The 17,214-nt window shown below is 37.5% G+C and overlaps 2 protein-coding genes across 2 annotated transcripts; one reads left to right on the top strand and one right to left on the bottom strand.

Moving 5' to 3' along the window:
- The first annotated feature begins 85 nt into the window (after window positions 1-85).
- On the top strand, window positions 86-3,057 carry six2b (SIX homeobox 2b). The gene is made up of 2 exons (XM_026915523.3): window positions 86-1,020; window positions 2,335-3,057. The coding sequence occupies exons 1-2, from the start codon at window positions 458-460 to the stop codon at window positions 2,684-2,686; spliced, it is 915 nt and encodes a 304-aa protein (XP_026771324.1). The 5' UTR covers window positions 86-457; the 3' UTR covers window positions 2,687-3,057.
- Window positions 3,058-10,485: 7,428 nt separating this feature from the next.
- Window positions 10,486-14,801, bottom strand: six3b (SIX homeobox 3b). Its single transcript, XM_026915577.3, has 2 exons — window positions 12,323-14,801; window positions 10,486-11,320 (listed from the first exon to the last, which is right to left on the bottom strand). Exons 1-2 carry the CDS (start codon window positions 13,012-13,014, stop codon window positions 11,152-11,154), a joined length of 861 nt encoding a protein of 286 aa, XP_026771378.2. The 5' UTR covers window positions 13,015-14,801; the 3' UTR covers window positions 10,486-11,151.
- Window positions 14,802-17,214: the final 2,413 nt, after the last annotated feature.

Genomic DNA, 17,214 nt, shown 5'->3' with positions numbered 1-17,214 from the left:
TACAGTATTTTGTCAATATCGTGACGATATACACAACTGCTCCACAAACTTGGCCGAACGGCCCTTCATGAGGACGCGCTTCTGTGAGGAGATTCGGTTACCGGAGGGCGGGCTAACAGCTCAACACCATCGAGGAAATAATGTAGACTAGTGCGCACAACGTGAAGACGCACAGCAGGAATAAGATCATCTGCACTCTTTATTAGCCTAGATCATGTAATTATCCGATGGAGAAAATGATCCACTTTTACGCATAGCAATTAATGTGACAATCAGCAGGTTTTTACTGGTGCCGTTGGTCATGCATTTTTCAGACACCCCACGAGAATCGAGTTTCGCCCGTGGGAACAACTCGAACACCTGAATCACCTGCGTGATCTTGTGAATGTACGTGAAGTCTTAGCGAGCCAGAGGAGTTGACTGAGCAAGGAACGGGACACGCGAAGGGCGCACGACCATGGCCGCAGTGCCGCCGACCTTTGGCTTCACGCAGGAGCAAGTGGCGTGTGTGTGCGAGGTGCTGCAGCAGGGAGGGAGCATCGAGCGCCTCGGCCGCTTCTTGTGGTCGCTGCCCGCCTGCGAGCACCTGCACAAGAACGAGTCCGTGCTCAAGGCCAAGGCCGTGGTGGCTTTCCACCGAGGGAACTTTCGCGAACTCTACAAGGTGCTCGAGAGCCACCAGTTCTCGCCGCACAACCACGCCAAGCTGCAGCAGCTGTGGCTCAAGGCGCACTACATCGAGGCAGAGAAGCTGCGCGGGCGACCGCTCGGCGCCGTGGGCAAGTACCGGGTGCGCAGGAAGTTCCCGCTGCCGCGCACCATCTGGGACGGCGAGGAGACGAGCTACTGCTTCAAGGAGAAAAGTCGCTGCGTGCTTAAAGAATGGTACTCCCATAATCCTTATCCCTCACCCAGAGAGAAACGCGAGCTGGCCGAGGCCACAGGGCTCACAACCACGCAGGTCAGCAACTGGTTCAAGAACCGCAGGCAGAGAGACCGCGCCGCTGAGGCCAAGGAGAGGTAACGTTCTCTGCAGCTTTCAGAGCTACTGTCTCTTACAAGCTTTTAAACCAACTCTAGTTTTGGGTTATACTTACATTTCTGTTGAACTCTCATGCCAAAAGCATTTGTTATAATTCACATTTCTTTCAACACTATTCAAAATCGTGCCAAAACCTCTCCTCTTTAGAGTTTTGCAGTAGAAGAATCATTCTGATATCTAAAGCGCACTGGCTGGTTTTTCACATTATTTTTGTGGGTGCCAAGTTGAGCTGAATTATTCTCCCTCACAAAAAACTCTGTTGTAATTCTTCAGTTCTGTGCAGCGTTTTTCATTATTTTTAATTATTTTTAAAAAGTTCAGATTAACCTTTTTTATCTTATATTTTATATAAGCTTATTTTTGTCTTATAGCTTAATATATCTAACACCTTGGGTCTTTGTTTCTCTTTAAACTGAACAGTGAGTTTATTGTATTCGTAGTTATTTAGGATTTATACGTCACAGTCAGATTGCTGTGCCCTTAGGCTTATGTGCATCTGAACACAAGTAAACGCGTGAGGAGATGATTTACTGCAGTTTACACATATATATACATATACTGCTGCTGAAAAGGTGTGTAATTTAATTTGTTGTAAGTCGGACCCAGGGGAACATGGACTGATGCACTGCTTCCTCTCATTCAGAGATCTAGATCTGCTAAGTCATGCTTTATACAGTCAGTCTCACACTTCCAGGATACAGTAAAGCAAACTGTCTCAGACATCCGTGTGATGCCCACTAGCAAAACCCACATTCTCTTAGCACTAGATTAGCAGATGACAGAGTAGCAGGTTTATGAGTGTATTTTTTTATTTTAAAGTTAAAAAGGGACTAAACCGATCATCATCATCATCATCATCATCATCATCACTATCATCAGCAGCACCAGCACCACCACCAACAAAACAACAACAACAACAACAACAACAATAATAATAATAATAATAATAATAATAATAATAATAACAATAATAATAATAATAATAATAATAATAATAATAATTATTATTATTAATAGTAGTAGTAGTAGTAGGTGCTGTTGTTGTACTTATAAGTATAAATAATAAATATAGGCTAAGTATAAAAATAATAAATAATAATAATTATTAATATGGATATTATTTAATATACCGTTACTCCAGGCTGAAATTTAGATATTTTATTTAATTTTATTTACGTAACAGATTAAGGTATGAATTTAGTGGCAGAAGTATTCATTGTTTGAGCAATGAAAACACCGCTGCTGTTTCAGTTTGAACTGCTGACCTAATGAATCAATTATCTGCTCCTCAGGGAAAACGAGGGCGCGAATCAGAACGGGCACAACCCGCTGCCGTCTCAAATGACCGAGAGCAAATCCCAGTGCGAGAGCTCGGACGACGATAAATCTCCGCCAGGGACCCCAGATCACCCGTCCATGAGTCCTGCTCTGCTGCTGCCCTCCAGCTCGGGCCTGCCGCCGCTGCACAGCTTCGCGCCTCCGGCCGGACCCAGCGCCTCCGACACGCACCATCCTCATCCTCATCCTCATCTTCATCATCCTCACCCTCATCAGCAGCACAGCCACCATGAGCAGCAGCATCTGTCCATGCACGACGGCCTCCTCAACCCCATGGCGGCCAGCCTGGTGGACCTGGGCTCCTAACGATTTAGATGGTGTTAGAGCGCATGATTACAATGCGTAAAAAGACCACTTAACTCCTGAAACCAAAGAAGACGAAGACACCCGTGCACTCATTTCCCAACTGTTATACAGAAAATGCGGTTTGTTGAGGGACTATCTTTACTGAAATGTTCTGTGTTGGGACACCGTGTAGTCTTACAAAACCAGTAACCCATTTCCAAAAAAAGACCAAAGAGCTAAGGGCGACGTCCATCTTGTTTGTGCCTTACATGCAAGAAGAGGAGGTACACCTTCAGCATTAAGCCTACGTGATAAGTCCTTATAAATCACCTGATAGTTTTTGATATATCTTGCTATACATGAAATAATAAAATATACAGCTATTGACTAAAGACACTGTTGACTAGAGTTGTCCTTTTGCACTCCTGAGATGATACATAGCTACAGTGAATGTGAAGACTGTGCACAAGAGAGGGAACACTTTCTAAACTTAAAAAGAAACACATGAACGTGATTCTCTAATGAAATACTCATTAGGCTAATGACCTACTTTAATCTTATCATTTACTGTAGCTTATTGTTCATAAGTGCAAATGTTGAGTCTCTAAATCTTGTTGCTACAGGTAATATTCGTTTAAAAGATTTATAGAATATGAATTTCAAAACATAATAGAATATAATATTTAGATAATAAATTATAGAATATAATTATTTTAATCAGTCTGTATAAGAAAAATGATCAAAACAATAGACCAGGAGCATGTGTCTGGTTATTTATTATAAACCCACCAAGGCAACAGGTGTGGTTAATTCAAATGCATCAAAACTATAATTTTATAGGATTTATTTTCCTCCCTTCTACCAAGAATATCTAACATGGGTCAAGGGTTGCAACTGGATCCGAGATAAATACCTGAAACGCCCAGTTGGACATAAATCAACACTGTAGAAGTTCACTGTAAACTGCTAAACTTTTATAAACTACAATTCAGAATAACATAAACTTTGAGTCTGAGGGTTAATGGGATCTGTAGTGACAAAAGGAGCAAAACTGATTTTCTCACTGGATTACATCCTAGAGATTAACTGAGCTGAGTCAAAGCCAGTTAATTTCACACTGACTTTTCTAAATAGCTGGGAGTTTGTTTTTATTTTTTAGATTTGAGGGAGAAAACCCTGATGGCAAGTAGGTTATAAAAAATATATATATATTAATTTCTTCCTGTCAGTGGGGTAGTAAGTTGTGTAAGATTAAATAGTATAGCCTATAAAGAAAGACATTTGTTAGACTTACAGTGAAAATGCATAGAACATAGGAAATTAAACTGTGCTGTGTTTTTACACCCATGATCTAATTTCATTGGTAAAATCTGTTAAAGGAAATGTACTACTGAACTTGTGATTATACTGCCATCTAGTGTTAAAATCGCCCCATCATAAATCTTCTATCCGGACTGTGATGGGACTAAAGTAATTTAGGTTTTCGTTGATTCCAGAATAAAAAGGTCAATAGTTAATGTATGTATATAATCATGTAGTAGTAGTAAACAGAGTAGAAACATTGGCAATAGCATTGTGAGGGTTAATAATGTCACTGCTTTTGCTGGAGGTGATTGTAATGTCAGTCAAGTTGATGAAGTGGCTTTGATGCTCTCAGACCTGTTATACAGCCATTTTCATTTTCTGCATGTTTCTGAGGCTTTTTCTTCTGTATACTTTTGGCTTCAACTGTTTAGTGAAGTTTAGTTAATTAAGGGGCAATGCATTGGTGGTTACAGCAGGTAGAGTTACTGCATCACAGCTCCAAGTTCCCTTTTTTGATACTGATACTGATACTGTCTGTGTGGAGTGTCGTATTTTCTCCACGTGTCCATGTGGGTTTTCCCCTGGCTCGCCCACCTCCATGCCAGTGTCAATGAGTGTGGGAGTGTATTGTGCATGTGCCACTACAGGGTGTCCCATCCAGGGTGTATCTTTCCCTCTAGCCTCAAATGCAAGTAGCTCAGTCCAATGTTTGCTTCTTTATTTTTGCACAAGAACTACATGGCTGACAAATAACAGAGGTCTATTACTTGTTAGCTACATTTACACAATGTTTACTGTACCCAGTGGTTGTCTGCCTGTCAAGACATGTCTGCTTTTTCAGTTTTGCACTGGAGATATAAACCAATGTAGGAAACAAGTAATGGAAGACAAACATACCCAAAATCTTTTCTGTAAATATCTGCCTCAAACTGCATCCAGTTCTTCAATAATGTCATACACAATGCTGATGTGCTTTAGGACACAGTAGGACTTACTGTAATCTATACAGTAAACAGGAGCAAAACTTCAGTATGTAGCTAAATGTAATAATATTAGTGCAGCCATCTTGGACAGCTGGAATCTTTTTTTTTGCTTAGCATGAATCATGTGATCATTCTGTCACCTAGAGCCAGCTTCCCAAAGACTGAAGACAAATAGAGTCTGAAGAAAATAATATTAGAAAAAGCTGGAAGTTATGGAATTCCACTTGGTATAAATATAAATATGGACCATCTCTGATCATTTATAAAATGGTTAATTAAAATATGATTGCATGTCCTATGGGTGCTGTTTGAACCTACTATATTAATTTTGGTTACACTAATTTAAGTTTTGGTGATAATTTATTTATAAGCAAGTAATACATCATTTAATTAAGGATCAGTTAATGAATATTTAATATAATGCATTTGTATTTAGGTATCAGGTTAAAACTTTGGAATAAATGTTTAATTATTAATAAGAAAACATTACAATTCAAGTTTCTTCATTTAACAATGATTTCATTTATTTATTTATTAATAAAATACTTCTCAGACCAGCAGACCTCAAGACTCGTCTGAGAAACCCACTCCAATTTCAACAGTTTCCCCTGATCCCAGAAGAGCTGTAACATGCTCTAAGATGATGTTTAACAACATGGGTAAGAATGATGCAGTAAAAGGAGGAAAAAGTGGGAGGAAAAAAGGAGGAAAAAGTGGGCATCTCACTTAACAGTTAAAACTTTAAATAAGAAAACCATGCAGGAAAAAAGAGTTTGTACTTTTTACAACTTCAAACTAAATGTTTTTGGTGTCTGTATCTTTTATAAGACTAACTAGCCTTTTATTGTTTTCCAATAAAATGCTTAGACCAAATTCTTTTCAGGTGAACCATACATAATTATTGGGCTTGGTAAGAGGAAGTAGACAACACAGTTTGACTTCGAAGCTTAACAATAACTGAAGTACATGCACATTTATATAAATATGTGTAAACTGAGTAACTGAGAAGGTGAAGAATCCAGACTGACAAAACTGTAACAATAAACAGTAAGGCCTGTTATCCATATTTAAAGAAATATACCTAGATAGCTACATTTCTACATTTAATATTATTTGAAAGGGTATAAACACATATACTGAGCAGGCGTAGACATTCATCTGTGCTACACAAATGCACCACTTCAGACCAGTAGGTGACAGTATAACATAGAGAAAATGTTTAAATTCTTGCAAGAGCAGAATAACCTGTCAAACTGAGTGCTGTTTGTCTATGAGTTAGCATATAAGACCATGATGGAAGTATTGTATGAAATGTGCGGTGAATTCAGTACACTATTTGGCCAAAAGTATGGGGACATCTGACCATCATGCCCATATGTGCTTTTAACATCCCATTCCAGATTTAGTCCTCCTTTGCTGTTATAATAACCTCCACTCTTCTGGGAAGACTTTCCAGTTCATCCGAAAGATGTTCAGTGGGGTTGAGGTCAGGGCTCCGTGCAGGACACTCGCGTTCTTCGATATCAACCTTGGCAAATCATGTCCTTATGGAACTCACTCTGTGCACAGGGGCACTGTCATGGTGGAACCCTTGGTGCCAGTGAAGTGAAATCTTACCGCTGCAGCATACATAGCATACACAGCATACATAGTGTGCTTCCAACTTTGGGGCAACAGTTTGATGAAGAATCACATATGGGTGTGATAGTCAAGTGTCCACATACTTTTGTCCTTATAGGGCATTTTGAGTCACCAGATAAACTGAGACAGTTTAACTTAGCATCATTTATTTTCTGGCCTGATAAACGAAAGACAAAACTTATGTTATATTAATCCCTCATAGTGGAACTAATTTATAGAAATAACAAAGTTTAATTCATGTGACATGATATACGAGGGTTTGTTCAGCATCAGGACAGGAAGTTGACCCAAAAGGCTTGAGGTAAGAAAATTACATATGCTTTGTCTAGTTTTTTTCCAGTAGGTTATAAAATTGTCATGACTAAAATATTATACATATTTTTAATGCATATATTCAGAATGAACAATGATAATAAAATAAGCATAACATTTGTTCATCTCATGTATATATGGTTATAATTTAATCATTTTTAAAATGTTGGTTTAGTAAAATGGTTTTGTAATTTGGGACAGTCATAAAATAAAAGAAAAAGAGAAGGGATGTAATGGATTCGTAATCAGCCAACAACCATGGTTAAATGATGCATTGTTGGATTCTGTGGTTTAAATAGTGTTTTTATGAAACATCCTAAGAAACAGAGTAATAAAGGAAATACAGAATGTTAATTAGGCCTACTACTGAGTTTGCAGAGATTTTAATGAATTAATTTTGATCAATTTAGTTCATATGATAAGACTTTTTTTTTAAATTCTGTGTTATGCTGCTACTGCAAGAAATTATTTATAAATTGTTACATACGTTTTCGTGGTGGTCTGCAGTGTTTTTTACTTCATCTGTTCAAATTGAATTTGAGAACAAATTGGTTATGTATTTAGAAAAAATATTGAAGATATTCTAAACCCTGTTATTGTTGTTATTGCTGTAAGAAATTAATTATAGAATGTTATTCAGGGCAACATCTTAGTAAGTAGTCTTTTTCACTCAGTCTACTGTGTTCATATTAAAATTATAAAAATGTGTTGATGATGACGCCATTGAGAGTGAAAGTAAAGGCCTAAACTAATGGAAATGTGTCCCAAATTACTAAACCTCATTAAAATGGTTCTTTGCAAAAGGTTTTGACAAAAGGTTAAACCATACTTCTTTAGAATATAATAATTATTCTTCACATGGAGATGGTCAATGCTTTTCAGAAATTTCAGAAATGCATTATGTAATAATGGCAAGAAAGCTGAGAAAAGTTGAACATTTAAAATCTATTCCATTATGAAAGTTAATCACAAGTGTGTCTTCCATAGAGTGTTTCCTGTTAGTCTCACAACCTAGCACAGAGCCTGCCAAAGAGTTGGAGGTTTGTAGCAAACAATAAAACCTCGTATAAAGCTCCATAGTAAACAGTACACACACGTCTATGATAAAAGGGTGCACTTTCAAATCTTCACCACACGATGGCGACAAAACCACGTAATTTAGACCCCATGTTAGATGTGGCCATTGAGAGTTTGTGTGAGGGTTTTACCCCATATTCAGATTCAGAGACTCTTCAGAGCCTGCCCTTGAAGTTAAATGATTTAACAAAGAAATAAAAAAGAAAAAAAAAGGTAAATGATCAGTGGCCAGCAGGAGTTCATTATTATTATTATTATTATTATTATTATTATTATTATCATTTTTTGTAATTAATTTTTTTCTGGAGGATTTTTCTGTGTGTGGTGAAGGACCTTCATTAGCTTACCTCTAGACGAATCGTACACATAAAACTAATTTGAACTAAAATATGCTTTGGTTATACCTTTATGGTACTATTTGTAGAGACATGTTTAAATGAGCTGCTGCACAGACAGAGACAGAGAAGGACAGGCTGCTCCACAGGCAGGCATTTTCGTCTTCATAATGTACAAACAATGTACAGTATATTCTCAGAAGTTAACATGCTATATTTACTTCTCCAGGTAAGTAAAACTACAAAAGATGTAACCTTGAAATTACCACCAAAGTGACAATATGCCTACACTAATACAGACATGCATAAGAGTATATGTATGTGCATGAATATGCAGCCTATAATATTTCTATAGACTAAAGTGATGTCAGAAGGACTGTTTATGTACTCTGACCAGCTGAATCCTACACAGAAATCATAATAATAATAATAATTCCATTCTTGCATTTTCATTACAGATGTTTTTCACATGCACTACACCTGACAGAATTTCCCTCAACATCAGCCTGCTCAAAGAGAGCAAATAAAAATTCTTTGACACATTTACATCATTAACACTGATGCTGATTACTGTGTATTGTTCCTGTTAGATAAATAAAGCAAAAGTATGATTGTGGTTTTATTCCCTGATGGAAAATCACATACATTTTACATGTGATTATATATTTCCATACGTGATAATATGTGTAATATGTATATATTATAAATATATAATAATCACATATGAAAAACATGCATGTTATGCCCTGGAAATTGTACGTGAACCCACGTAAACACGTGACATCATGTGAACAATATGTGATCTTGTGAAAAATGCACTACATGTGAAAAATGAATGTCGAGTGTCACGTGTAAAATCCACGTGGAAATCGTAGTTATTCACATTCCATTGGCCCAGTTGTTAGACTAAGACCAGTGAGAAAAATCATAGATTACAGATGCTGAATTATATCAGCAGCCTATATTAGCAGAAGGGATTAAAAAGGAAATAAGATTCGTTTGTGCATTAGCATACTGCTCAATCTCTAGTCGACTCAGAGTAAGCTAATGTGATGGAGAGTTAGCTGGGAGTCAAAAACCCTACTTGAATCTAGTCGGAGGTGAGACCCGTTTTGTGCTGGTGCATGCAGAGCAGTGAATGCAGGTCAAGGGGAACTGCCGCGTGAATACACACCAATGGCAAGTTGTGTTCAAAAGGGGAAACAGGACAGAAAAACCATGCACAGAATAATAGACACAGCTCTCCTGTACGAGAGGCGATGAGAAATATTCAAGACCTTTCTCTTTTCACTGAGCCTTTGCTGATGTGAGAGAAATTATAGCCTGATGTGATACTGCTATTATAAACTGCTATTTATTTTTTGTCCTATAAATGACACATTACTGACAACCGATTTTAGATCTGTTAATAAAACCCTTAGATGTGTCAATAAAAACAGAAAATAGACAGAAAATAGTCGTCTCTCTCTCTCTCTCTCTATGTGTATATATATATATATATATATATATATATATATATATATATATATATATATATATATATATATATATATATATATAAACTCTGTATGCATATCACTAGTTAAAGTTTGAGATAATTATTTATAAAATGCCAGTTTAATGAAAAACATAACAGAACTGATCTCTCTGGTTTAGTGGAGAACATTTGTAGGTTAAAGCTGTTTAGTTTAACGATTCCACCGGCAAAGATTTTGCATAATTTGCTCAATTAATGAATAAACTCACAGCCTAAAATTAAAAACAAACCCATGATAATAATAATAATAATAATAGTATTAATAATAGTAATAATAATAAGACGAAGAAGAAGGAGAAGAAGAAGAGTAATAATAATAATTAAAATAATAATAATAATAATAATAATAATAATAATAATAATAATAATAATAATAGTTCATACATTGATTTAAAATGTCCATATCATACCGGACCTCATGCAAAATTATAATAGGTATTATAAGAATGAATCTAACGATATGATATAACTATGATTTTTTTTTTTAAATTGAACTGCATTTTTTTTTGGTAAATTCTGCACAAGCCATAAGCGACTCTCGCACTGTATAAACTTGAGAATATTATGTTTTGGGGAAATCTGACCATTCCATACAACCACAAACAAATAGGCTATAGTTATAATATTAAATTATATTTATTTGCATAAAAGTGACCCATAACACTGCGTTTTCAGAGCCATTAACCCATTTACAGTATAAAAACGAACAAATGAGCAGATATTAAAAATCTCAAAGCACTTTACAGACACTTTGACATCTGAAGGACACAAAATAAGGAAAGATGCTGTAGGATGGCGTAACTGCATTATTATACAAGCATATCTAGCACAGCCTAGACCAAAGAGAGAAAAAACGCATCATACACTGATAATTCAATATAAAATCTCGAGATAAACTCAAACTTTGAACATCTGCTGTCAAGCCAGAGAAGACGGCGTAAAGGTGCTTTTGACTTCCACGATTGTCTGATAAATACAAAACTCAAACAGTCCGCTTTGCGGGGGGTACAGGAGCAGAAAAGAGGTCAAATGGCGTCTCTATACAATTCATCCTCCTAGTGCTTTTCCATAACCGTCCAGAAATATTCACAAATGACCATGCAAAAGGGAGATGAGAGAAAGAGCGTGTCTGTCCACTGAAGCGCTTGGAAAAACTGCATGCTTTTCTCCATGTGACGAACAACGGCAAAGGCCAAAATGGCCGCTACCCACGCTGTCAGTTTGCAGTTTATTATTATTATTTTTTTATTTATTTATTTTCAGGTCCAAATTTCCACGTTGTCAAACGCCGTTGTGTCATACGTCGAAGTCCGAGTCGCTGTCGGTGACGGAGAGCACAGTGCCGGGGTCGGGCCGCTCGCCGCTGCACACGCTCGCGCTGCTGGGGGAGGCGGAGGCGCGCTGCGCGCACCCGGGACCCGAGACCGAGCGGAGAGCACTCTGAGCCAGGGCATGCTGCTGCAGCCTGCAGCAAACATACAGGAATTCATATTTATTCATATACACCAGCACATCATTATTCATACTCTAGGTTATGGCTATAGTTCACATATAGTATCTTATTATAGCAAAATTATAGTATCTGCGTTTTACACACTGACTACAGCTGAGCAAATGTTAGTGTGGAAATTCAATTACTATCATCATTATTTGTTTATAAAACACAAACATGCTGAACAGCACAGATCTACAAACTGCAGTTCCGTGAGCCACATCATACACTCTCATAACATATCATAACATATATTCACCTTAGAGGTCTAAAAGCTAGAAACTGGACTATCTGACATGAGGAACTGTGTTCATAAACAGAGAATTATTACACAATTTGCACAATTAGATAAAAAAGTTTTCTACTGTGCTGGAAAAGGGTGAAAGCTACTACAGTATCAAAATAATAATAATAATAATAATGATAAGAAGAAGAAGAAGAAGAAGAATACTTAATAATAATAATAATAATAATAATAATAATAATGTTATAATAATAATAATAATAATAATAATAATAATAATAATAATAATAATAATAATGTTATAATAATAATAATGTTATTATTATTATTATTATTATTATTATTCCCAGTGAACCTAATTACAGATGCAGAATGCAGAACAGATGCACACACAATTACAGATCATTTATTTTCATAGATTTTTATATTCAGAACAGAAGGAATTATGAAAAGCCAACCTTTAAACATGTTCACTAAACCTAAATACCATCCACATGCTGATCAGTGTTAAAAGAAATGAAGCGCACTCTTTATATATAGATAAGTATCTATAATATTAATATTATAATATATCTATAAACATTTCATGTTCCTAATAGCGTCATCAGGAAAACACGGCGGATGGATAAACTGCGCTTTATAACGGAATTTATCCTTCTTCTCTTTCTTTAAGGTGTCTTTTTTATTTGTATTATTTTTATGTCAGTGTTTGTCGGAAGTGAGGCACTGACCTGTTCTTGGCGGCGGCGGCTCTGTCTCGTTGCCGTCGGTTTTTAAACCAGTTGCCCACCTGGGTGGGGGTGAGTCCGGTGGCCTGCGCCAGCTCGCGCTTCTTGCTCGGGTTGGGGTACGGGTCCTGCAGGTACCACTCCCGCAGAAGGCCGCGCGTCCGCTCCTTAAAGCAGTGCGTCTTCTGCTCGCCATCCCAGATGGTACGCGGCAGTGGAAACTTCTTGCGCAAACGGTACTTATCGACGGGTCCGAGTGGGCGTCCGCGCAACTTCTCGGCCTCCTGGTAGTGAGCTTCGAGCCACATGGCCTGCAGCTTGCCGTGCGATTCCTTGGTGAACTTGTGATTCTCCAAGATGTGGTAGAGCTCTCGGAAGCTGCCCGTGTGGTAGGCGACCACGGCGCGTGCTCGCTGGATAGCTTCGTGCTTGTTGATGGCGTCGCATGCGCCTGGCGCCACCGGCAGGGACCACAGGAACCGGCCGAGGCGCTCGATGTCACCCGTCTCCTCCAGGGTTTCACACACGCTGGCCACCTGCTCGGCCGTGAAGCTCAGTGTGGGCAGCTGGAACATGGCCGGATCGTCCGGGGACCTCGGGCGAGGGAGGCTGGCCGCTAGGAGCAGAGGGCGATCCACGAAGTTCGGGAGGAACAGGTGAGAGGGGTAAAGCTCTAACGGAGACCTGAAAACCATGGAGTGACCGGCCGGAGACAGACCAACAAGAAAGAAAGAAAAGATGCGAGATTAACAACTCGCCGTTTCCGCAGTTTTCGCCGTTCTACCGCTCGGCCGCGTAAAGTCTGTAATGTCTACCCTTAATCAGACTCAAGTGTAACGTTGAAACATTTTGTTTCGCTTTTCTATTGGTCTTCCTGGTGTCGTGCTGTGGTTGTCATGGCAGCCCCTGCCAATCACTGTCAAGCAGTGCCAGTCATTAGCCTCCACAGCTTTTGGCTCCGCTCGATGCGCCAATCAGAAGCCGCCGCTCTTCCGTTTACGCGCCGCGCAGCACAGTAGCGCAGGAGGAGCTGGTGTGTGTTCTTTTACTATCACACTGCTAAAGAAAGCGAAGCGATGCGCTTCAAGGCGTCTGGTGAAGACTGAAAGGCTGTCTGAACCAAGAGTAAAATAAATTGTGCTGTTAGCTGAGATACTGGGGATGTAGTTAAGGTAAAATGTCCTAGGCATATTAACTCCAAAATATCTTAATCAAAGTTTTAAAATACTGACCAGTTTGCAAAACAGAATAATTTTTTTTACAAGTGCCGTTGTCCAGAAAATCATAATCCCACATTATTATTATTATTATTATTTTCCAATTTAACTCTCAGAAATGCTACGTAGTCTACATGACGCACATCTCCATAATAAAACAAAAACCCTCGAGGACATCACTTGAAAATTCAGTCTGTAATTGAAGCGATAACTATCTAAATATAAATTTAAATAAAAGTTACCAAGGAGGGAGACAAGATCGGATTGCCAAGCCTGAGTCCAATAGCATTCTTTTACATGGCCTTTTTGTTTGCACAAAGCGTGTAATTAATGCTACAAACAAGTGAATTCACTTGGCCTAATTGTCTGTTTATCCTGAGGCTTAGCGCCTAATGGCCTTCTCCCCAATCGCAGACGCCTCTCACGGCCAAAGCAACGTCACTATAACAAATCAGCCATTCCTATTTACTCTTATAGGCGAAGTGTAACATTGCAGGAATTGTTGGAATCATTTCCCGTTAAAGAAAAGTGGAATGCGTAAAAGAGCTGCATGGCTAATGTGAGATTTAAAGTATTTTAATATGCACAGGTGTTGACATGATAATCGCTGCAAACACAAGCACTAATCTTGCACCCCGGAGGTAAGTAATGAGGCTGCTTTTGTCTATCAGGATTAGTTAACTTTGAGAATGTCCTGTTTATTGCGAACACAGGGGTCTGTTTACATTCGGAAAACGCGCATGGAGGGGACACAAATACACAAATATTTGAGTAGGAACCTTCTGACTCCAACTGCCTAACTAACTAAATAAAAACAAAACAAAAAAATAACTGTGATAACTGTGAAGTAATGTGCGATCAGTATTAATAATGCTGCATATCATCAGTATTGCAGCCTGCTATGCTGTATATATATATATGCTTACATATCTAACTTATTTCTCCCATGATTTCCTACACTGATGATTTTCACACACACACACACACACACACACACTAATTATTTGAACATTGTAGGGCAGAATCCTACTCAACAATGTAATGGTAACAAAGTGTCTGTAACACATGCAACAGTTTAACTGTAGTAAGAAATTAAACATGGAGGAAAAAACAATGAGAGATTTTGGGTACTAAGAGAAATAACTACACACAGGCTCCAGAAAACAAAACAAAACAACAACAAACTTTTACTATCTGAAATTGTATTATAACAATATCTAGCATATTACTATATTAAACGTTATTATTATTATTATTATTTTTATTATTATTATTATTATTATTATCCGACTGAGCTCATTATTTTGGTTTTAATTCCGTGTTAAAATCTTCTTTAATCGACGGCAGACATTTAAAAATAGGTTTAGCAATGCACCTTATGCCTTAAAAGTTAATCCTTTATTAGGTGAGAGGAGAATTTCGGGACTGAACCCAGTGAACGGACCTCCGCACACACGAATGAGTTGCAACTGTCAGAGAGGATCTTCGTTTGGGGCGCAGTTTGCTTTTCTGGCTCAATGAAAGGGACATGAAAACGCGACACACACACACACACACACACACACACACACACACACAGAAGCACTCACGCTCACACACACGCACACGCACGCGCGCTCACGCACCTCCAGCAGTGTGCAACAGGTCGCTTTCGCATCCGATATATCAGGCTGAGGTTTCAGCTCTGCGCCTTTCTCACAGGTAAGCAACCATTCCACCCAGTGAATTATGTATTATTCCACCCAATTAATGTAAATGAAATTTTATAATTAAAAATATTTTATACACTTTTTGTGCTGATATTATACATCTGTGGCCGTCTGTAATATTGTTACTTCATTTAGAGTATGACCATGTCTCAATTATCTATCCATTTATCTATTCATTTCCAGTAGCCAATGTTACATAAAATAGCTAATTTATTATTATTATTATTATTATTATTATTATTATTATTATTATTATTATTTTAGTTAGTTTGGTATTTCTTCTCCATAAACTATTATTTATATTATTTTCATTAACATTTGTTGTGCTACAGCAAACATTGTTACTTTTTTTTAAATTATTGTTAAACATTGTTATTGTAATTGAACAAACTAAAACCACAAACAAAATGAAGTGCATATATACAAGTGAATATATTTATATGTTATATAATACATATGTTATGTGAAATTAGTGTGTATATGTATGTATGTATGTACACACACAAACACACACACACACACATATATAGATAGATAGATAGATTCTAAAACAAACAGTAGCTTTTGCCTTTGCTCTTTATATAGACTACATAATAACATATATAAGAGCAAAGGCAAAAGCTATTGTTTGTTTTAGAAACCTGATGTATATCTAATTAAAACGCTGTATGGTGCATTAGTAATCAATGCTGGAGCAGATGTGGAGATGCCTGATATCACTGGATGTGTCAGAATAATATTTACGTGTGATCAGTTAAGCTGGATATAAAGACGTCACCTGGTCACTGAATGAAACATTTATATGTAGCCCTAATTGTCTAAAGCCACCAACCCCCACTCATAAGCCCATTTCTAAAATATTTATAAAGTGTATTTATAATAACCTCATTAGCTAATCAAACAATGAGCTATTTCTCTCACAGGATGAAATTTATTTTGATATCTTTATGCAGACTGGGTGAGATGATTTTACGAATAATAAATAAAGCATTTTCATATTTTATCTTTGTGTGTTGTATACTTTAATTATACTAACACAGGAAAAGAACCACTTTTCAAATTATGGTTAAACTGGTTAAAAAACGATTTAGTCCGCATGATAATACATTTATTTTCCTGATATTACAAATACTACCATACAGTTTGCAAACCATTTGTTTCAAGGCCTACGTGATTTGGACAGAATCATATAAATGAAACTCTATTTTAAGCAGTTCCTCAAGCAGTCAGCTCCGTAAGCACTCTAGCAGGAGTCGGATAAAAATGATATTGAATTAAATGTCCTTTGTCAAGTCCACTCTATTATACTACTGTCCACGTCAGGAGCAGCGAATGTGAAAATCACACAATTTGGCATAAATCTGTCCAGCAAGGTTGGTACAAAATTAACATGTGGTCTTTAAAATGCTCTTTCCGTCTTAGGTGTGTTTTTCCACAACACTGGCTTCTAAAGCAGATATTATCATGGAGATAGTATCTCAGTTATATCGTGTAAAGCTGTCTGTGCTTCTTTGTGAAAGTTTCAGGTGTCTGTATTGCACATTCATGCGTAGTAACCACTCCCTTCTTGTTTCTCAGTCAGTACTCAGAAATCTGTACTTCCTTCTCTTTTCATCACTTCTCACTCCTTTCTTTTCCTTCATAACTCAGTGCAGTATCATCTGTAATCCACTGTGACATCCATGTGCAATTTAGAAATACCACTGTTAACAACACTATACAATCTTTTCAGATGTTCTTAATCGGTTGTTTAAAAAGGTGATCTGTTCTTATGCCTTCACTGCTGTATGGAATTACACAGAGGTAACACTGACTTCACCTTTGACCTAATGTTATTTCCTGACTATACAGTACTTTTATAAACTGTATTTTCTTCAAGCTTTGGAATTTACAAAAAGTCAGACTAAAACTTTTTTCAACCATCGTGCCCCTGTTTCCTCAAGGTCATCTAAAGCGATATCCAAGGTCT

This window comes from Pangasianodon hypophthalmus, chromosome 12 (genome assembly GCF_027358585.1).
Source record: "Pangasianodon hypophthalmus isolate fPanHyp1 chromosome 12, fPanHyp1.pri, whole genome shotgun sequence".
NCBI classification, from domain to species: Eukaryota; Metazoa; Chordata; class Actinopteri; order Siluriformes; family Pangasiidae; genus Pangasianodon; species Pangasianodon hypophthalmus.
This window is presented reverse-complemented; position numbering and strand designations above follow the sequence as displayed.